Raw genomic sequence first — 23,733 nt, 5'->3', positions numbered from 1 at the left:
ACAACATCGATGTACTGTGGAGACCTCACGCCCCACGTGTTGAGCAATTCGGCGGTACGTCCACCCGGCCTCCCGCATGCCCACTATACGCCCTCGCTCAAAGTCCGTCAACTGCACATACGGTTCACGTCCACGCTGTCGCGGCATGCTACCAGTGTTAAAGACTGCGATGGAGCTCCGTATGCCACGGCAAACTGGCTGACACTGACGGCGGCGGTGCACAAATGCTGCGCAGCTAGCGCCATTCGACGGCCAACACCGCGGTTCCTGGTGTGTCCGCTGTGCCGTGCGTGTGATCATTGCTTGTACAGCCCTCTCGCAGTGTCCGGAGCAAGTATGGTAGGTCTGACACACCGGTGTCAATGTGTTCTTTTTTCCATTTCCAGAAGTGTATTAATCCAGCCCGGTAAGAGACGTATACTGATGAACAATACTCAAAGAGCTACAAACAATCCTGTTGGAAGAACGTCCGCAACTGAGCATTGTACTAGAGGTTGAAAATACCGCTTCAGTTGTAAATTTCTTTTATCATCACGACCGGTTTCGGGCTCTCATAAGCCCATCCTCAGGTGTCGCAACTGTGCTGTGGCCCCCGAGCGCCGCGGTGGACGGTGTACTATGCGCGCTGTTGAATAAGTGTTTTGTAAGCCACTTCTATTGTGAAAATCAATTATTCAAAAACAGTCTTAATCGCATTTATTATCATACCGCCAACCGGTTTCAACTCGACGTAGTTGCATAGTTTCCTGCAGTTATGTAGACAGGAGTGACACTACCAGCAGTCGACCAATGGTGTAAACGCCCAGAAGATGACCCCTACGTCGCGTTGAAACCGGTTGGTGGTATGATAATAATAAATGCGATTAAGACTGTTTTAGAATAATTGATTAATCATACTAATCGCTGCTTCATCTCCACAACCATGTTGTCCAAAAAACTTCTATTGTGAATGAATTTAATTTCCTTAGGAGCCTTAAGATTCTGCCAATGTATCTAAGGGTGGTACCCTTTCTTTCCTACAATTGGTTTCATTTGAGCTTTCTATCTTAGGTTGCTCCGGACGGTTACTCCAAGGTGTTTTACTGTATTCAGTGAGTTCCGTGCATTAACAAAACCAACAGTAACATATCTACTCTCCTATTCACGCGCAATTCGCTACATTTATCTACGTCCAGGGTTGACTACTACTCGCTGCACTTAACACCGACACTCCACAAGTCTTCCCACAGCAAGTTACAACCTCTTGGCTTTGCAGGCTCCCTATAGACAACAGCACTGACTGCGAATAGCTTCGGACAGCTTTCGGCGCTACATGCTCTAACTTATATACATCGTTAGTAGAAACAGTCCTAACACACGTCCTTGGCATATTCCCGAAGCTACCATTGCATCTGTTTATCTCGTTCCGTTAAGAAAGACATGCTGATTTCTCCTGAAGTCCAAGAACATGCCATCAAAACGGAAGCCAAGGGCGACCATATACGGGGAAGGGGTGACCGCGGTCTCCCCCCCCCCCCCCTCTAGCTCTCAGGGAAAGGGAAAAAAATACAGTGTAGTGAGGCGTTTTTCTTTCAAGAAAATAATTTAAAAGTCGGTATTATGATTTTTAGCAGGGTCGGAACTGGAACCTTTATATGGATATTTAGTGGTCGCCATTCGTCTTCCAAAATGTTAAAAATACTGGATGCCCTTAGATCTCGCTCCCCCTCCCCTTCCTCTCCCCGCTCCTCCATACAATCTTTCGTATGGGCACTCTTGATGAAAACCGTTTATCAGAGATATTGCGGCTGGACAAAAACATGCAGACGCTACAAACAACACATTACCATGCCTAATACGATGTAGGAAACCGTTGGCATTCAAAGCAGCTTCAAGCCGTCTCGAATTGGATAAATACAAGCCCTGTATGATTGTCAAGGGTATTTTATACCATTCTTTCTGCAATATACTGGCAGGGTTCAAGCAACGATGATCAGGATAGATAGCGATCGCACGCACTTCTCTCCAAAGTACATTACAAAGGCCCAGTAATATTGAAATCTGGCGACTGTGGTGTCCATCGTAGATACGACATTTCATCTTCGTGCTCACAAAACCAGACCTAGACGATGCGAACTGTGTGGAAAGGGTCCCCGTTTTCTTGGAACGCAGCGTCGCCACTGGGGAACAAACATTGTACTTTGGGACGGACCCGGTCACCAAGAATGGTCACATAAACCTTGACAGTAATGGTGGCCTTCCAAAGTAACCATATGTCCCATGATACTCCACAATACGGCTGCCCTAATCATCACCGAATCCTCACCACGTTTCAGTCTTGGGACACAAACTCGCTCGGTCAGAGGTTAGAAACTGATTAAGGCAAGGCTCATCCGACCAAATGACACTATTCCATTGCTCTACAGCCTATATTTTATGGGTTCGGCACCACGTTTTTCTGTTACGAGCATTTGCGCCACTGATGAGTGATTTTGGAATTCTACCTCGTCCTGTAATCCCCTGCTTATGGTGCTCAGAGCTGACAGGACTCGCGAGTGCGACATTCACTTTTACATCGACTTTTGCAGTGTCGCCCTTTTATTTTTCGTGACAATCTTCTTCAATGATCTCAAATGGAATGATCAGATTACACAAGTAACGGGTAAGGCGAACCCTAGATTGCGGTTTATTGGCAGAATCCTGAAGCGATGCAGTCCTTCGACAAAGGAAATAGCTTACCAGTCAATTCGTGACTGGTACATTTAGCCATCGCGAGAGCGTTACAAATATCATAGGAAGTTTGAACTGGGACACACTTGCAGATACACGACGCGCTAAACAGGAGGGGCTGCTCACTAAATTCCGAAATCCAATCTTCACCGAGGATGTAGAGCATATATTATTACCACCAGCTTTCAAATCGCGTAATGATCATCATTCAAAGATAAGGGAAACAAGATCTCGTACTAAGGCGTTCAGGCAGTCGTTTTTCCCTCGCGCGATCCGCGAGTGGAACAGAGAGGGGGAAATATGACTTAGGCGCGAATTGTGCCCTCCGCCACACACCGCTTGGTGGATAGCGAAGTATATATGTACATGTAGATGTAGAATGACCGTCTGCCATGGTCAGTCAACAAACATTTTAGTCCGCGTTGTACTTAGAGCATGATGTTTTTCCGCTTTCCCTGTATGCGGTATAACTTTTTTCGATCGGTGCGTCTAGAAACAACGAACACTTCAATTCCCTTGGTTACGGAAGCTTCTACCATACAAGCACCAGCAATTTGCCCACTTTCGGATGTACTGAACTCCGACGTAGTGCATTCACAACTACACAGATCGCTGTTCTGAGTACCACTGACACCTGCAACGTATTGAGGGGAGGGGAGGGGGGGGGGGGGGCACTGCACAGCTACCGTTCGAAGTCAAATACAATTGCGTAACCTGCAGGCTTGGCTAGGGTCACCATTTGTTGCTGAAGCATGCATTTCTCGGTATCTTTCCATATTTTTACTCAATCACTGTACTTCGTGCAAGGAGTAAAACAGTTCGCATCCGTAGTGAAAAACGTCTTCGAGCTGAGTTATTGAAATTTACCGGGGCGTGCTGAAAAGTAATGCCTCTGATTCTTTTATATGAAGACTTTTAAAGCTTTTTAAATAAAATAAACTTTATTTTCATTCTACGTGTTTATTCTTCTTGTCTATATATTTATTTCTCAGCTAAGCCACCCTGGGGTAGAACATACACTCCTCGAAATTGAAATAAGAACACCGTGAATTCATTGTCCCAGGAAGGGGAAACTTTATTGACACATTCCTGGGGTCAGATACATCACATGATCACACTGACAGAACCACAGGCACATAGACACAGGCAACAGAGCATGCACAATGTCGGCACTAGTACAGTGTATATCCACCTTTCGCAGCAATGCAGGCTGCTATTCTCCCATGGAGACGATCGTAGAGATGCTGGATGTAGTCCTGTGGAACGGCTTGCCATGCCATTTCCACCTGGCGCCTCAGTTGGACCAGCGTTCGTGCTGGACGTGCAGACCGCGTGAGACGACGCTTCATCCAGTCCCAAACATGCTCAATGGGGGACATATCCGGAGATCTTGCTGGCCAGGGTAGTTGACTTACACCTTCTAGAGCACGTTGGGTGGCACGGGATACATGCGGACGTGCATTGTCCTGTTGGAACAGCAAGTTCCCTTGCCGGTCTAGGAATGGTAGAACGATGGGTTCGATGACGGTTTGGATGTACCGTGCACTATTCAGTGTCCCCTCGACGATCACCAGTGGTGTACGGCCAGTGTAGGAGATCGCTCCCCACACCATGATGCCGGGTGTTGGCCCTGTGTGCCTCGGTCGTATGCAGTCCTGATTGTGGCGCTCACCTGCACGGCGCCAAACACGCATACGACCATCATTGGCACCAAGGCAGAAGCGACTCTCATCGCTGAAGACGACACGTCTCCATTCGTCCCTCCATTCACGCCTGTCGCGACACCACTGGAGGCGGGCTGCACCATGTTGGGGCGTGAGCGGAAGACGGCCTAACGGTGTGCGGGACCGTAGCCCAGCTTCATGGAGACGGTTGCGAATGGTCCTCGCCGATACCCCAGGAGCAACAGTGTCCCTAATTTGCTGGGAAGTGGCGGTGCGGTCCCCTACGGCACTGCGTAGGATCCTACGGTCTTGGCGTGCATCCGTGCGTCGCTGCGGTCCGGTCCCAGGTCGACGGGCACGTGCACCTTCCGCTGACCACTGGCGACAACATCGATGTACTGTGGAGACCTCACGCCCCACGTGTTGAGCAATTCGGCGGTACGTCCACCCGGCCTCCCGCATGCCCACTATACGCCCTCGCTCAAAGTCCGTCGACTGCACATACGGTTCACGTCCACGCTGTCGCGGCATGCTACCAGTGTTGAAGACTGCGATGGAGCTCCGTATGCCACGGCAAACTGGCTGACACTGACGGCGGCGGTGCACAAATGTTGCGCAGCTAGCGCCATTCGACGGCCAACACCGCGGTTCCTGGTGTGTCCGATGTGCCGTGCGTGTGATCATTGCTTGTACAGCCCTCTCGCAGTGTCCGGAGCAAGTATGGTGGGTCTGACACACCGGTGTCAATGTGTTCTTTTTTCCATTTCCAGCAGTGTATATCTCCCAGCGACAGACCAACTTGTTGATAGCGACATTGTAGAATGTTTGTTGACGGAGCCACAACCTCACCTCTGCTTGGACCGCTTCATCACTATCAAAGTGAGGTCATCGAAGGTGTTCTTTGTTTTGGAAACTGATGAAAACCGGTCGAGGCAAGTCGGGATTGTATGAGGGATGATGCATGGCAGTAAACCCAAGGAGTCAGATTGTTGCTGATGACGCAGCGCTTGTGTGCGGTCCAGCATTGTCAGGCTGAAAAAGGGGTGCTCCTAGTGTGGATGAATTCTTCGAATTTTCAACTCTGTTACAGACGTTCTTATCCCCCGTACCGACATAGTTCAAATGGCTCTGAGCACTATGGGACTCAACTGCTGTGGTCATAAGTCCCCTAGAACTTAGAACTACTTAAACCTAACTAACCTAAGGACAGCACACAACACCGACATAGTTACGTTACAAACCGCCATGGTACATGCTACAATTAACAGCGCTCCAGCGGCAGAGGACTGCAAATATGTATACATGGAGGATAAAGACATCGAGCATTAGTAATGTTTGTTTTACGCTGAAGCGCCAAAGAAACTGCTGTAGCGATGCGTATTCGAGTACAGAGTTATGTGAACGGGCAGAATACGGCATTGTGGTCGGCAACGTCTATATAAGACAACAAATGTCTGTAGCAGTTGTTAGATCGGTTACTGCTGCTACAATGGCAGGTTATCAACATTTAAGCGAGTTTAAAGTGGTGTTATAGTGGGGGCACGAGCGATGGGACACAGCATCTGCGAGATAGCTGTGAAGTGGGGATTTTCCCGTATGACAATTTCACAAGTGTACCGTGAAATGTCAGGAATCCGGTAAAAAATCAAATGCCCGACACCGCTCCTGCAGGAAAAAGATCCTGCAACAGCGGGACCAACGATGACTGAAGAGAATAGTTCAACGTGACAGAAGGCAACTCTTCCGAAAATTGCTTCAGATTTCAATGCTGGGTCATCAACAAGTGTCAGCGTGCGAACCATTCAACGAAACATCATCGATATGGGCTTTCAGAGGCGAAAACCCACTTCTGTGCCTTTGATAACTGCACGACACAAACCTTTGCGCCTCGCCTGGGCCTGTCAACACCGACAGTGGACTGTTGATGACTGCAAACATGTTACCTAGTCGGACGAGTCTCGTTTCAAATTGTATCAACCGGATGGACGTGTACGGGTATGGAGACAACCTCATGAATCCATGGACGCTGCATGTCAGCAGGGAACTGTTCAAGCTAGTAGAGGCTCTGTAATGGTGTGGATCGAGTACAGTTGGAGGGATATGGGACCTCTGATACGTCGAGATACGACTCTGACAGATGACACGTACCTAAGCGTCCGTCTGATCACCTGCATCCATTCATGTCCATTGCACATTCCGACGCACTTGGATAATTCCAGCAGGACAATGCGGCACCCCACACGTCCAGAATTGCTAGAGAGGCTCCAAGAACACTCTTCTGAGTTTAAACACTTCCGCTGGCCACCCAATTCCACAGACATGAACGTTACTGAGAATATCTGGGATGACTTGCAACATGCTGTTCAGAAGAGATCTTCACCCCCTCGTACTCTTACGGATTTATGGACAGCCCTGTAGGATTCACGGTTACAGTTCGCTCCAGTACTACTTCAGACATTAGTCGAGTCCATGGCACGTCGTGTTGCCGCACTTCTGCATGCTCGCGGGGCGCTACACGATATTAGGCAAGTGTACCAGTTTCTTTGGCACTTCAGTCTATTTAAGAAGCTTTAAGAGTTTACACGTTCAAAATTCGGAGGCATTATTTTTCAGCACTCCCTCGTGAAATCAATGAATAATGTAAATTGCCGTTTTTTTCTCAACTAATAGTAAGGAAATGACAGTAAAATAAAGAAAAATGACTATGAATACACTGTACCTGGGCAGCAGGTCAAAGTGAGCCACCTCGGTGTGCCTTCTCGAGTATTGGTGAGAGGAGTAAAATGTTTTCACGCTAGACAGGTACAGAGAGGCAGCAGGACTCACCGAATGTGAGGTTGCAGCGGCCCTCCCCCGTGATGGGCAGCACGAGCACCTTGCCGTCGATGCGGTACTGGCCCAGCAGGCTGACGGGGCCGGGGAAGCGCGCCTGCATGTCCAGCGACAGCGTCTTCGTGTCGAACCTGCGGCAGACGGCACGCTCTGCAGCTCCACAACACATCAGTTGCTTACATACCTACACGTGCGGCTGAATTCCAAACGCCCTCTCACAAAGCAGAATGCCCAGCTTAACCCTAGCAATACGAAGGCATTTTCCATAACGCTCATTATTGGGGTGGAAAGGTATTTTACGACCATCCTAAATTTTTTTTAAAGAAATCGTTTGTTGTCGTTGGATTATATTGAGAACACATTTTTTTTAAAAAGAGGTATTTATGTGTAAGTAGGCTCCAGAACTTGAAAGTGCCTTTTGGAGCACTCTTAGCACTATCAATAATCTTTCAGCCGGCCAGTGTGGCCGCGCGGTTCTAAGCGCGTCAGTTTGGAACCGCGTGACCGCTACGGTCGCAGGTTCGAATCCTGCCTCGGGCATGGATGTGTGTGATGTCCTTAGGTTAGTTAGGTTTAAGTAGTTCTAAGTTCTATGGGACTGATGACCTCAGTAGTTAAGTCCCATAGTGCTCAGAGCCATTTGAACCATTTTGAATAATCTTTCACAAACATGTAATACCGATTTTATGACCACCAGAACACAATTTTAAAAATCCAAATTTCGTTCATTGTTGTTCACTATCACTCTCAACATACTTTTTACATGGATATTAATGTGTAAGTAAGGCACCGAACCTGGGAATATCGATTACGACGTTCAATGGGGAAAGTGGCATCTACTACTGAGACAGATTTTTGGGGTGATTTAAAGCACACATGGAATCTGGTAGAAGAATTAAATAAAAATAACAATTTTTTTTCAAAATTTTAAAATGTCGTGTAAAGGAACAGATAGTGTGCTCCATGTGTGGTGCAGGCTATGTCGAGACGGTCTTAGAGTACGGCCAAGCAGATGGAAACGGTCGAGAGGCAAAACAAGTACCCTTACAGACACGAACCACATCACACAACATTTCAAGACCTTCTGGGGCATTTGTGAGATCATTGGTCCTTTCAGAGAGACGGGCGTGCAGGGAGGCGGCGGACTGTGCCTACATCAGATTTGAAGGATCGCGTTCTGCGTAACGACCGTTTCCATGTGTTTGGCCGTACACAAACACCCTCTAGGCTTGTTTCCGACGTCACATGGTCAGCAACATACAAGGAACATACGGCGGACAATGGAACTTTCATCCCTCAGTGCCATCTACCGTGGCTACGATGCATGTCAGGAGACATGTTCATGTCACCTTATATCTCCATTTCCAGTCAGAAATCCTTTCCTACAGTTCGTCCGTATCATTAATGTACACCGTGTATTTTCAAATGGTGGGCATAAATTATCCCTTCCCCCTTCTTCCCTGGTATTGCGAGTGTTCAGCAGGTCATTTCTCGCCCAGCACGAGGCTATGCTCCTACATATATTTTAAATAATGTCATCTTGCTTTCAGCTATTACAGTTTTATTTTACAACTGCAGTTTAGACACTAACACCCAACCCTTCAGTTGTCAGACGCTCCGATCGGTACCAAACGTTGTATACCGATAGAGTATCAACCAAAACTCCGATTTAGTTCGTACTATGTGGTGTCGTCCAGCAGAACGGGCATAAACGTTAATTAATGGTAATACCAGAACTGTGGAGCGTAGGAAAAGCATAACTGAGAGTAAGTAATATGTATAGCCTCCGTGTGGAAGTTGGCAGAGCGATAGATCGTTGTACCTATGGTCGTAAGTTCATACTCCGATTATGACAATTTATTATTGTATTATGTGTGAAAGTATTAGCACGTGTGAGGCAATTCTTTCCTTATTCTACAGCTCCAATTGCTTATAGTATGTGATCAAAAGTATCCGGACACCTCCAAAAACTTTTTCGTGTTAGGTGCATTGTACTGCCACTGACTGCGACCTCAGTAGCCATTAGACATCGTGAGAGAGCAGAAGGGGCGCTCCGCGGAAGTCACGGACTTCGAATGTGGTCAGGTGACTGGATGTCACTTGTGTCGCACGTCTGTACTCGAGATTTATACACCCCTAAACATCCCTAGGTTCATTGCGATAGTGAAGTGGGAACGTGAGGGAACACCTACAGCACAAAAACGTACAGGCCGACCTCGGCTGTTGACCGACAAGGATAGTCGACAGTTGAAGAGGGCTAGAACATCACACAGGAATTCCAAACTGCAAGTACTATGACAATTAGGAGCGAGGTGACTTTGATTTTATGGTCGAGCGGCTGCTCATAAGCCACACATTACGTCGGTAACTGCCAAACGACGCTTCGCTTGGTGTGAGGAGCGTAAACATTGGACGATTTAACAGTGGAAAAATATTGTGTAGAGTAACTAATCGTGGTAGACAATGTGGCGATCCGATGGCAGGGTGTGGGTATGGCGAATGTCCGGTGGACGTCATTTGCCAGCGTGTGTAGTACCAACAGTAAAATTCGAAGGCGGTGGTTTTATGGTGTGGTCGTGTTTTACATTGGAGGGGGCTTGCATCCCTTGTTGCTTTGCGTGGCACTATCACAGCACAGGCCTACACTGATGTTTTAAGCACCTTCTTGCTTCCCACTGTTGAAAAATAATTCGGGGATGGCGATTGCATCTTTCAACACGATCGAGCACCTGTTCATAATGCACGGCCTGTGGCGGAGTGGTTACGCGACAATAACATCCCTGTAATGGACTGGCCTATACAGAGTCCTGACCTGAATCCTATAGAACACCTTTGGCATGTTTTGGAACGCCGACTTCGTACCAGGCCTCACCGACCGGGATCGATCTCTCTTCAGTGCAGCACTCCGTGAAGAATGGGCTGCCAATCCTCAAGAAACCTTCCAGCACCTGACTGAACGTATGCCTGCGAGGTTGGAAGCTGTCTTTAAGGCTAAGGATGGGTCAACACCATATTGAATTCCAGCATTACCAACGCAGGGCGCCACGAACTTTTAAGTCATTTTCAGCCGCGCGGGATTAGCCGAGCGGTTTAGGGCGCTGCAGTCATGGATTGTAAGGCTGGTTCCGGCGGAGGTTCGAGTCCTCCCTCGGGCATGGGTGTGTGTGTTTGTCCTTAGGATAATTTAGGTTCAGTAGTGTGTAAGCTTAGGGACTGATGACCTTAGCAGTTAAGTCCCATAAGATTTCACACACATTTGAACATTTTTTTTAAAGGCATTTTCGCCTTGTGCGCGGAAACGTTTGATCACATAGTGTATATTTTTCTGTGAAACTACAAGTGCACTAGCTGCTTCACCACCAGTGGTGTCTGTTCTGCCGGATATATCCGATAGAGCACCGCACCTATCTATACAAATGTACTCTATACGCTTGCTACTTTCAGCTAAGGAAGCGAAAGCTGACTGCGAAAAGGGCATTGCTAGAAACTCCGTAAGGTCGTTTTATATGTGAGGAAAATTTTTTTTCATATATCAATTTCACGTGTAAACAGTTGAAGTAGTCATCAGTGGCTTCTGAACGCGAGACTTTTGGTACGAGGACCTCACCCTATACTAGCTGACCCAAGCGAGAGCTACAAAGCCATTACTCACAGATAGGTTTTTCCTGTGCTCCATAGTTCTGGTGACACCTTTAATTATCGTTTACGCATGTTCTACTGCACGACAGCACATAGCACGAAATAAATCGGTGTTTTGGTCGGTACACTCTCTAAATACAACGTTTGGTACCGATCTAAGTGTCTGACATCTGAAGGTTTGGGTGTAAGCGATTTTCAAGATGACATCATTTAAAAAATTTATGGAAGCTGTGGGCCCATATTGCAAGAAAGTAACTTATTTCGTAGTTGTTCCGGAGAATAGTAATTTATTCTCTTTATTATAACAGTGACTTAATGTAGATGTATTTAATGTTGTTCATTAATAGCTACGATTTCGAAGAGCTCAAAGCCTCATCACCAGGCGCTAAAGATATTTACACAAAATTTGCGTAGTCATCTACATTATCTGACCAGAAGTACCCGGACGGCAAAGAGAGCGGCGCGCGGGGGGAGGGGATTTAAATCGGCCGCCCGCCCCGACATGTCTGATCGCCGAAATATTGTGCCCGTTGGACACTATGAACCGGCAGTATACCCGTGGACTGTTCGAGCAACAAATACGCCGGGAGAAACTGAAGAATCACTGCATAAAAGCAGCCTGCGGATTGAACAACTCCAATAAATACCCACGAAGACGAGTGACGACTTTCGAAATGGGTCAGACAGAGGGGTAAGGAGGTATTCACGCTTTCGTTTGAACTGCAGTGGTGACTTACGAGGCTGTCTCGATGACGGCGGAGGAGACCCCGTGGATGGTGAGTTCCTTGAAGTCGAGACTGACGTCGACGGGCCCGCTGCCGCGGCCGATGCTCAACGCGGAGATGGCCAGCGGGTCGATGGGCAGCACTCCGAGGCTGGGCGCGCCTGCGGGCACACAGCGCCACCACATGCTTTTTACTGACCACTCTCACCGTCTCACAACTGGCTTGGGTGTACAACATTTCAATGAATATTTAAGTACAAAAATTACGTAAAATTATTTTAAAAAATATTTGTGGCCAAGATCGCGTTCAGTACCATGCCACTCTAAATTACGGTTCCTTATGCACAGACCAACAATGTCATTATGTTGTTGTTATACACTTTCCAGCTTTGGATAACCTTATGATATACATTGAAGAGCCAAAGAAACTGGTATACCTGCCTAATATAGTGTAGGATCCTCGCGAGCACGCAGAAGTGTCGCAACACGACGTGGCATGGACTCGACTAATGTCTTAAGTAGTGCTGGAGGAAACTGATACCATGAATTCTGCAGGGCTGTCCATAAATCTCATCTGAACAGTACGTTGCAAGGCATCTCAGATATGTTCACTAATGTTCATGTTTGGCGAGTTTGGTGGCCAGCGGAAGTAGTCTTGGAGCCAATTCGTAGCAATTCTGGACGTGAGGGGTGTCTCATTGTCCTGATGGTGGTCGTCCGTCGAATGCACAATGGACACGACTGGATGCACGTGATCATACAGGATGCTTATGTACTTGTCACCTGTCAGAGTCGTATCTAGACGTATCAGGGGTCCCATATCACTCCAACTGCACATACGCCACGCTATTATAGAGCCTCCACCAGCTTGTCTCCTACTGACATGCAGTGTCCACGGATTTGTGTTGTTGTGTTTGATCCCGTACACCTCTATCCGCTCTATATAATTTGAAATGAGACTAGACCGACCAAGCAACATGTTCCTGTCGGTGTTGACGGGCCCAGGTAAGGCGTAAAGCTTTGTGTTGTGCAGTCATCAAGGGTACACGAGGGAGTCTCCGGCTCCGAAAGCCTATATCGATGATGTTTCGTTGAATAGTTCGCAAGCTGACACTTGTTGATGGCCCAGCACTGAAATCTGCAGCAAGTTGCGGAAGGGTTGCACTACTGTCAAGTTGAATGATTCTCTTCAGTCGTAGTTGGTTCCGTTCAGTCGTTGTTGGTTCCGTTCAGTCGTCGTTGGTTCCGTTCAGTCGTCGTTGGTTCCGTTCAGTCGTCGTTGGTTCCGTTCAGTCGTCGTTGGTTCCGTTCAGTCGTCGTTGGTTCCGTTCAGTCGTCGTTGGTTCCGTTCAGTCGTCGTTGGTTCCGTTCAGTCGTCGTTGGTTCCGTTCAGTCGTCGTTGGTTCCATTCAGTCGTCGTTGGTTCTGTTCAGTCGTCGTTGGTTCCGTTCAGTCGTCGTTGGTTCCGTTCAGTCGTTGTTGGTTCCATTCAGTTGTCGTTGGTTCCATTCAGTCGTCGTTGGTTCCGTTCAGTCGTCGTTGGTTCCGTTCAGTCGTCGTTGGTTCCGTTCAGTCGTCGTTGGTTCCATTCAGTCGTCGTTGCATCCGTTCCTGTAGGATCTTTTCCCGACCGCAGTGATGTCGTGGATTTGATGTTTTACCAGATTCCTGATATTCAAGGTCCACTTGTGAAATAGTCATATGCCTAAATCCCCACTCCGTCGCTACCTCTGAAATGCTGTGTTCTATCGTTCGTGCGCCGACTATAACTCACTTAAATTTTGATAACTGACCATTGTAGCAACAGTAACCGATCTAACAACTGCGCCAGATGCTTGTTATCTTATATAGGCGTCGCCGACCGCAGCGCCATATTCTGCCTTTACATATCTCTGTATTTGAACACGCATGCTTAAACATGTTTCTTTGGTGCTTCAGTGTATATTCTAACTATGTTACGATGTCCGTGCTATAAACCGCCCTTCTCCTCCTGTCTCACCTTCTCTTTCAACCCATTATTCCCCATCTCTTATTGCTAAATATATTCACAGATAATTCTCGTGTTTAGTGCTGAAATTATATATATTCTTTTTTGTCTCCCCCCCCCCCCCCTCTCCAACAGCAGCTCCGACATTGATCCCCTCTTTCAGGACTAATGTCACATGTTCTGTATCTTGTAATGGTATTAAGCAGCTTATGTTGTTTATTACAGAGAAACCATGAAAGATAGAAACACATTGAGCGTGTAACTGAATAGAGGAAGATTCTAAGTTTTATATCCGCGTAGACAGTATACTATACACTCAACACAAACGCCATGCGTTGCCCGAGAAACATTGAAACGGTAGATCACTTCATTTCACACACGCATCAACAGGTCCCTGTTTATTGAGCCGGCTGCTTCAACAGTTCGATTTTTCGGCTCTTGAAGAGTAGGTCCCATAGGTGGGACGAAGAAGAAAAGATGGGATATCTGGTGACCTGGGAGGCCAAAAGCAATGAGTAAGATCTTGATGTACAACACACAAAATGATTTGTCTTGTGGTGTAGTCGCCATTTTGCTACAGACAAACAAACAACAGCGCAATTGGTCAAAACTTTGAACGTCCCTCTATTCAGTGACATGCCCAATGTGTTTTCTTCTTCTATAGTTTTCTGTAATAAGCGACTGAAATCTGTTCTTTCTTTTTGAATCGCCCGATATATCCTAAGGATATTAAGACGAATACGAAAAAAAGCGGTGATCTCGCCGAGTGTTGAACGTATATATTCAGTAATACCCGATAACATAAAATACTGATAACCGACTTATAATGCACGTGATGAGTAAAATTTTTTAAAAGTATATTGCGAAAATATAAAAACACGCATTACATCAAAACCGGTATGTTTCTCAAATGGTATACTGTTAAACTGTTTACATTAAAAAATCTACTGTAATTCTAAATGTTAAGAAAAAGAATGCATGAACAGGTACGGAATACCTACATAAGAGCCCTCTAACCGCTTTAATTATTTGCATGCCTAAATTAAATAAATTCTAGACTTTCATACATCTGTAAGTATGTTTTGTATGCTGTGCAAAATTCATCGAAGAATTTCTCTTACTTATGGAGAAAAGTGTACCTATAGCAACAAATGCAGCCAATTGTAAGTGAAAAAAATGATGAAATTTCACACGTAAAAAAAATTTATTTTGTTATTTTTTGAACTTCCACTGGTATGAGTGTGAATCCTGAATCCTTCCTGGACCTGTTGACAAAATTTTATGAATTTATTTGTAAAACTACAGACAATGGAAATTAAAATTTCCTGTGGTAACATTCCTGCTCCAAGCCGGCCCGGTTGACGTCCTAGCCCTCTTAACAACAGCTTAACACATACTCCACGCTACAAACAGCTCTGGCTGCGCAATTCAGATCATATGTACAATCATTTCATTCTTCACTTTGGCTGGTAAACTGTTCTCCGAGTCATACCTGAGTGTGAGTAGCTACCACTACCCAATCTCGGTGCAATAATACGTTTACCATATACAGAAGAAATCCGTAGATAGAACGCAGAACGACTGCTCAGTGATCACGAAGTCTGTTCAAAAAGTATCGAACCTTTCGTTGACGGAAATAAATTTATTGATTTGGTGGTACAGAACCCTAATCTCTTCAAAGCAGTCTCCCTATTCATGCACAGACTCCTCCAGCGCCCCCGCCATTGTGGAAAACGATTCTGGACTGCGTCTACGCAACTGTTGAAACGGTGATCAGCCACGACGTACGATATCTTCTCTTGACTCCAATTGTGTTCCTTTCACAGTCATTTTTAGGTTGAGAAACGGCCAAGAATCACACGGAACCAGGTCGGGTAAGCACGGAGACTGACTAACCACAAAAACGCTGTGCTTGGCGAGGAAAGTAATTCATATACGCAGAATTGGTGAGTGCCTTATTGATATGGAGCTGCCTAGCTTTTCCTGGACACAGACCCACCGTTAGCGCCACATAGAACCACGAAGGCGACTAAGGGCCTGCTAGTAGGCTTCTTTCCTGATATTGTGGCCTTGCCCTGTGTACTCATAATGCGTAACCCTGTGAGGGTCAAAGGAAACGGTCAATAGAACCTTGATGTTGCTGTAGACTCGCTGTACTTTTTTTGATCTCGGATATTACCGCTGTGACGATTGCATCTTGGTTTCTGGATCGTATACAGAAACGCAAGTCCCATCACATGTCATCAAGATATTCAGAAAGTTGGGGCTACTTTCAGATTGTCCAGCATGTCCCGGACGATGTCCAGACGGCTTTGCTTCTGCTTCATAGACAGTAGTTCCAGAACGTATTTTCCAGATACACTCCTCATGCATAAACCGTCGGTCGAAATTGAAATCCAGTACCCACCACTACTTCGTTCACAAGTTCCCGTACTGTGATACAAAACTCTTCCACGACCGAACTCCGCACGTTCTCAGAGACATTGTAATACCGGCATGTTGAGGTTCTGCCCCAGCGTGGTTCGCTAACGTGCGCCCATGTCCGTAGCGATTGCACCACTCATGACGTCGTCCCCGAAAGACTGTTGAATCTTGCGATATCGCCTAGCGTTATGGCAAAATTTTATGCAGTATCGCTGCTCAATACACTACTGGCCACTAACATTGCTACACCAAGAAGAAATGCAGATGATAAACGGGTATTCGTTGAACAAATATATTATACTAGAACTAACATGTCATTACGTTTTCATACAATTCCGGTGCATACATCCTGAGAAATCAGTACCCAGAACAACCACCTCTGGCTGTAAAAACGGCCTTGATACGCCTGGGCATCGAGTCAAACAGAGCTTGGATGCTCTGTACAGGTACAGCTGCCCATGCAGCTTCAACACGATACCACAGATCATCAAGAGTAATGACTGGCGTATTGTGACGAGACAGTTGCTCGGCCACCATTGACCAGACCTTTTCAGTTGGTGAGAGATCTGGAGAATGTGCTGGCCAGGGCAGCAGTCGAACGTTTTCTGTATCCAGAAAGGACCGGACAGGACCTGCAACATGCGGTCGTGCATTAGCCTGCTGAAATGTAGGGTTTCGCAGGGATCGAATGAAGGGTGGAGCCACGGGGCGTAACACATCTGAAATGTAACGTCCACTATTCAAAGTGCCGTCAATGCGAACAAGAGCTGACCGAGACGTGTAACCAATGGCACCCCATACCATCACGCCGGGTGATACGCCAGTACCGCGTTGACGAATACACGCTTCCAATGTGCGTTCAGCGCGATTTCGCCAAACACGGATGCAACCATCATGATGCTGTAAACAGAACTTGGATTCATACCCAAAAAATGACGTTTTGCCATTCGTGCACCCAGGCTCGTCGCTGAGTACACCATCGCAGGCGCTCCTATCTGTGATGCAGCGTCAAGGGCAACCGCAGCCATGGTCTCCGAGCTGATAGTCCATGCTGCTGAAAACGACGTCGAACTGTTCGTGCAGATGGTTGTTGTCTTGCAAACGTCCCCATTTGTTGACTCAGGGATAGAGACGTGGCTGCACGATCCGTTACAGCCATGCGGATAAGATGCCTGTCATCTCGGCTGCTAGTGATACGAGGCCGTTGGGATCCAGCACGGCGTTCCGTATTACCCTTCTGAACGCACCGATTCCATACTCTGCTAACAGTCATTGGATCTCGACCAAGGCGAGCAGCATTGTTGCGATACGATAAACCGCAATCGCGGTAGGCTATAATCGGACCTTTATCAAAGTCGGAAATGTGATGGTACGCATTTCTCCTCCTTACAAGAGGCATCAAAACAATGTTTCACCAGGCAAGGCCGGTCGACTACTGTTTGTGTATGAGAAATCGGTTGGAAACTTTCTTCATGTCAGCACGTTATGTCGCCACCGGCGCCACCCTTGTGTGAATGCTCTGAAAAGCTAATCATTTGCGTATCACAGCATATTTTTCCTGTCGGTTAAATTTCGCGTCCGTAGCACGTCATCTTCGTAGTGTAACAATTTTAATGGCCAGTAGTGTATTTAACAGTTATTTTGCAACTTACTGGAATCCAGCGAGCGCTCACTACACGTCCACACACATAAGCTGCCTACCAGCGACTGACGCTTTCTGCTGGCTGGGAAAAAAAATCACGACTAGACATGAACGTACCCTGTCACATCTCCACAAAGGAAGTCTGTCGCACTTCATTTATTTACGCTTGCTACAAAACATTCGATACTTTCTGAACACACTTCGTAGCTTGAAAATTAGGAAACTCAGTTTCACGGCGGCGTTTCATCCGACACGCAGCTCACACCGTAACGGGTTCACAAGTTCTTTCCGGGGTTACATTCCCGTCACCTATAGCTAAAAAAAATACTCTCCATCAAAACGTTCATTTATTCCATGCCTTCCTTCACAGACGCGGGTTTTGTTTTTCGTCAGTACTGTTTATTACATCATGTGTTTTACACAATGCATTTGTAGCCTGCTGTGGAGGCAGTGCGAATCTGGTCCGGCAAAGTCGAAAGACAGCACAAAGCCCAGCCGTTATCATGAATTTAACAAGTGAATCGCTAGCCTTGCAGCAAACCACCGTTCTTCGCCGCTTCTCGAACCTTGACACACAGCGCGCTTGCTTACCTTTAGCGAGTTCTCCGATTGCGACGTTGATGGCCTCCTTCATGCAGCCCCCAAGTTGTGGGTCTCCCGCCTTGCACCGCTTGAACGAGGCAGCTGTTGAAACACAGTTCGATAGATTATTCTAAATAAAACTGGACGGTGTAATTTATGTTAAGATAATTAGTCTTAAAACGTCATAGACAAGCACATCAAAGAAACAACGTAGCATGTGAAACAAAATTTTGGAAGAGAAATAAAACTGGATAGCAAAATACGAAATGAAGTACTATAAGAAACATGTGGGGAAAGAAGTTCATAGAAGAGCCTTACGAGAAGAAGGAATAGGCCAGTGAGACATCCAGGAAAAATAGAGGGAAAAGTAGTAGGAGTGGAAAAGGAATATGAATCTGCGTAACTGGTTACAGAGAATATTGGCTGTAGGAGTTACGTAGAGATGAATAGATTACCTCCATAGGAAAAGACGGGATACAGCACTAAAACAGCAGAAACTCCGGTTACTTAAAAGAAAGTGAAAGTAAATTAGTATGTTACTGGATGCTCATCACATGGAGCAACCCTTCATATTTGATACCTCGTTAGCGACTTGCATATCAAAGTTTCCAACTTATTTCTGCAAGCAATCTTTCATCTGACCTCGTAAGGCACAGTGGCTTTCGTTCCAGACCTTTCAATAGAAGAAAAATTTCAAATGGTTAGCAGAAAGGAAAGAGAGCTCATCGATGTCAGAAGCATTCACTCCGCAGATGATCTTTCGTAAGCAATTATGTCCCTTGAAGTAGTATTAATCTCTCTTTCATGGCGGTTGTTTGTCGCTAACGTACGTAGAAACCATTTCGACGTAAAGCTTGAACACTGGAAGAAGGAAAGAAGCCGATGACGTCATTGCAGCTGATGTACATGTACGGACTGGGGAAGGAATTTTGTACTTTCCTTTTCAAAGAGTCTTACGATAAGAAGGAACAGGATAGTGTGATATCTGCTACGGCATCCAGAAGTAGTTGACCAGCAGGAGTAGAGGGAAAAATAGTAGGAGTAGATAAAGAATAGGAATCTGCGTTACTGGTTGCACAATTTGCCTTGTGAGATTTAGACAACCAATGAATAACTAAATCTCGATGGCTAGACGGCGATTTGAACCTCTTCCCTCCCGAATCTCCCGAATGTGATTCCATTGTCTTACCACTGTGTTACCCCCCTCTGTTATCCTTGGAGAGAAATACATAGTAAAAAATGTCAGCCCTAAACTTGGAAATACCACTACTATTACTATCAAAAGGAATGTTCAAGATTATGTGGTTAGACCGAATGACGAGCTACTGAATAGAGTTCGTAAAATAAGAAATTATGGCGCAAATTGACTAAAAGAAGGGAACGGTTGGTAGGACACAATCAAAAGCAACAGGGAGCCATCAACTTGGTTAATGAATGGAAGAACATTGTGTGAAAATTGTAGAGACGGACCGTGGCTTGAATATACGATGGCGTGCTGAAACGTAACGCCTCTGAATTTTTATGTGAAAACTCTTTAAGCTTTTCAAACAAAAAAACGTAATTAACATTCTACATCTTTATTCTTCCTGAAACTTCCTGGCAGATTAAAACTGTGTGCCCGATCGAGACTCGAACTCGGGGCCCTTGCCTTTCGCGGGCAAGTGCTCTACCAACTGAGCTACCGAAGCCCGAATCACGCCCGGTTCTCACAGCTTTACTTCTGCCAGTACCTCGTCTCCCACCTTCCAAACTTTACAGAAGCTCTCCAGCGAACCTTGCAGAAGTAGCACTCCTGGAAGAAAGGGTACTGTGGAGACATGGCTTAGCCACAGCCTGTCTACATATTTGCAGCCCTTTGCCGCTGATGGTAGGGATAGAATGTGGCGCAGACCTCACGAAGCTATGGACCCAAGTTGTCAATGAGGCAATGGGGTCCGGATTGCAATGTGTAACATAGTGGTGTGTAACGGGTCCACACAGGGGCACCTCCTCCTTCACCATTACAATGTCAGACTGCACACGAGAGGTGTGACATCTGCAACAATCCGACGCCTTGGGGTCACACCCTCGATCGTTCTCAATATATTACCGACTTTCCCCCATTCGATTTTCGTCTTCGAAACGTAAAGATCTCCTTCAAGGACTTCACTTTGATAGTGATGAAGCATAGGTGAGGTTGTGGCTCAGTCATAAAAGTCAAACATTCTACAGTGACGGTATCAACAAACTGGTCTGTCGGAAGGAGAAATGCTTTCGTCGCCAGGGTGACTGTTGAGAAATAAATACTCGCGAGTAGACGCTAAGAATAAAGATGTAGAATGTTAGTAACGTCTGTTTTATTTAAAAAGCTTTAAGACTTCTCACATAAAAAATTAGGAGGCATTACTTTTCAGCAGTCATGTGAGGACCCACCACTGCAAGAAACCCAGTTCTTTTGGCTGTTCTTTTTTCTTTGCACTCGACGTAAATAAGCACTGTGTACGTGGAACTGGTGTTATCAGAACAGTGAGGATTGAAATTTAGAGACTTTGCCATGGGTTAAACAAAGAATTTGATAGGATAATGCGGTTCTGTCAGCGGTTGCTGAAAGCGATGCAAAAGGACGAGGGACAATTTAAATAGAAATGGACGGTAAGACGGCAAAATTCTGTGCACTTATGTGTGGACAGTCCATATGTTAGTGCCAAAGTAGGGCAATTAAGCGGGATTTTTAGTCTGGTTGGGATATCTTGTCGTCATTTGTAATCTCAGACTCGTACTACAATCATTCTCCGCGTTTATCAAATGCCTCCTCTCGGGTTTTAATCGACGGTCACCTCACAAAATCTCTTCGCGTTTATCAATCTTCACCAAGTATGCCCCTGTCGTTGGCTCTATATGCTATAGCTGCTGATCCTAAGTCTCACTGAAAACAGAATTAGAAGAATAGTGGTTAAGAACACGTGGATCTGCTACACAGCATACGCATACGACGTATTGTTGTTGTGTCTTTTCAACAAGACCAGGCCTCCCTGGAAGACGTGCTTAATATCTATAGGAAGGCGAGTGGCGCCCAGATGAGTACCTGATACTTCCCGTTAGTGGAGGCTTTGACGAAATTTCTGAAGTGGCACAGTCCGAGCAACAACCTCACATCGTTCTCTGGGCGCCTACTGGGAGGCCACGCCAGGCCGCATGATAGTTAAGAACTGGGCAGATCTCCTGAACCGCTTCAGGGCCACACTGAAATTGCACTTCGATAGACACCGGAACCTCCTGCAAAAGGTGCAGATAATTCATGTATACAACGGAAGCAAAATGTACTACGTGACCCAAGTACTACCGCTCTCTGTAGCTATGGCGTCGAAAATGCAGCGGGCATTCAGCTGGTTTCTCCTACTTGGCAACGTCTTTAAAGTACAGTTCGCGGCACTCAGCCTGCCTCTCTCACGGGACTGTCTTGGGCTAATCAGCGTCCGACACAAATGTGCGACAGTCCTCATCGACTGAATGAGAAAAGAAATAGAGCGTCAGGGCGAATGTCTTCTCCGCAGTCATTTAACCAGCATAAGATCAACAAGCGTAGCGCCACCGATACAACTCGCGACTGTTCCTCCGGAATCCTACAACAATCCGGAAATACTTCCTAGAATTTAGTTATGTGCATGCCGGCGTTCCAAACACTTCACAGCTCCTAAACAAGACAATATACAGGGTGTTTCAAAAATGACCGGTATATTTGAAACGGCAATAAAAACTAAACGAGCAGCAATAGAAATACACCGTTTGTTGCAATATGCTTGGGCCAACAGTACATTTTCAGGCGGACAAACTTTCGAAATTACAGTAGTTACAATTTTCAACAACAGATGGCGCTGCAAGTGATGTGAAAGATATAGAAGACAACGCAGTCTGTGGGTGCGCCATTCTGTACGTCGTCTTTCTGCTGTAAGCGTGTGCTGTTCACAACGTGCAAGTGTGCTGTAAACAACATGGTTCATTCCTTAGAACAGAGGATTTTTCTGGTGTTGGAATTCCACCGTCTAGAACACAGTGTTGTTGCAACAAGACGAAGTTTTCAACGGAGGTTTAATGTAACCAAAGGATCGAAAAGCGATACAATAAAGGATCTGTTTGAAAAATTTCAACGGACTGGGAACGTGACGGATGAACGTGCTGGAAAGGTAGGGCGACCGCGTACGGCAACCACAGAGGGCAACACGCAGCTAGTGCAGCAGGTGATCCGACAGCGGCCTCGGGTTTCCGTTCGCCGTGATGCAGCTGCGGTCCAAATGACGTCAACGTCCACATATCGTCTCATGCGCCAGAGTTTACACCTCTATCCATACAAAATTCAAACGCGGCAACCCCTCAGCGCCGCTACCATTGCTGCACCAGAGACATTCGCTAACGATATAGTGCGCAGGATTGATGACGGCGATATGCATGTGGGCAGCATTTGCTTTACTGACGAAGCTTATTTTTACCTGGACGGCTTCGTCAATAAACAGAACTGGCGCATATGGGGAACCGAAAAGCCCCATGTTGCAGTCCCATCGTCCCTGCATCCTCAAAAAGTACTGGTCTGGGCCGCCATATCTTCCAAAGGAATCATTGGCCCATTTTTCAGATCCGAAACGATTACTGCATCACGCATCTGGACATTCTTCGTGAATTTGTGGCGGTACAAACTGCCTTAGACGACACTGCGAACACCTCGTGGTTTATGCAAGATGGTGCCCGGCCACATCGCACGGCCGACGTCTTTAATTTCCTGAATGAATATTTCGAGGATCGTGTGATTGCTTTGGGCTATCCGAAACATACAGGAGGCGGCGTGGATTGGCCTCTCTATTCGCCAGACATGAACCCCTGTGACTTCTTTCTGTGGGGACACTTGAAAGACCAGGTGTACCGCCAGAATCCAGAAACAATTGAACAGCTGAAGCAGTACATCTCATCTGCATGTGAAGCCATTCCGCCAGACACGTTGTCAAAGGTTTCGGGTCATTTCATTCAGAGACTACGCCATATTATTGCTACGCATGGTGGATATGTGGAAAATATCGTACTATAGAGTTTCCCAGACCGCAGCGCCATCTGTTGTTGAAAATTGTAACTACTGTAATTTCGAAAGTTTGTCTGCCTGAAAATGTACTGTTGTCCCAAGCATATTGCAACAAACGGTGTATTTCTATCGCTGCTCGTTTAGTTTTTATTGCCGTTTCAAATATACCGGTCATTTTTGAAACACCCTGTACATAATCATGATAAAGACCGCACGTCGAAACACCAAGGAGGCACAGATGAACTGGACAGTACTGTGGCGAAACATTCCCCAACAGTTCCGGCCTTCACGGATTCGCTCACGGCGGTATCTGATTGTCAGTGACAAAATACCCAAGACCGACAAACTGCACCGAAGCCACCTCAGTGCAGCTGCGCCCTGCCACAAACGCGGGAGCTTCGACTCGCTGGCGCACAAGTTTGTTTGCGGAGTAGCGCTTGGGTGTGGAACTTTCCCCGCCACCGCCTAGCAGCCATTGATAGG

General features: G+C 46.4%; 1 protein-coding gene across 1 annotated transcript in view; it reads right to left on the bottom strand.

Moving 5' to 3' along the window:
* The window catches only part of LOC126100811 (protein takeout-like), a 42,222-nt gene that overhangs the window by 5,676 nt on the left and 12,813 nt on the right, over positions 1–23,733 (bottom strand). Inside the window, exons 2-4 of the mRNA XM_049911443.1 lie at positions 18,213–18,305; positions 11,582–11,729; positions 7,200–7,336 (exon numbers count right to left, since the gene is read on the bottom strand). Of these exons, the coding sequence (XP_049767400.1) occupies positions 7,200–7,336; positions 11,582–11,729; positions 18,213–18,305 (378 nt within the window). The remainder of the gene's footprint in view (positions 1–7,199; positions 7,337–11,581; positions 11,730–18,212; positions 18,306–23,733) is intronic.

This window comes from Schistocerca cancellata, chromosome 9 (assembly GCF_023864275.1).
Source record: "Schistocerca cancellata isolate TAMUIC-IGC-003103 chromosome 9, iqSchCanc2.1, whole genome shotgun sequence".
Taxonomy (NCBI): Eukaryota; Metazoa; Arthropoda; class Insecta; order Orthoptera; family Acrididae; genus Schistocerca; species Schistocerca cancellata.
Note: the sequence above shows the minus strand (reverse complement) of the source record. Positions and strands in the feature narration are given on the sequence as shown.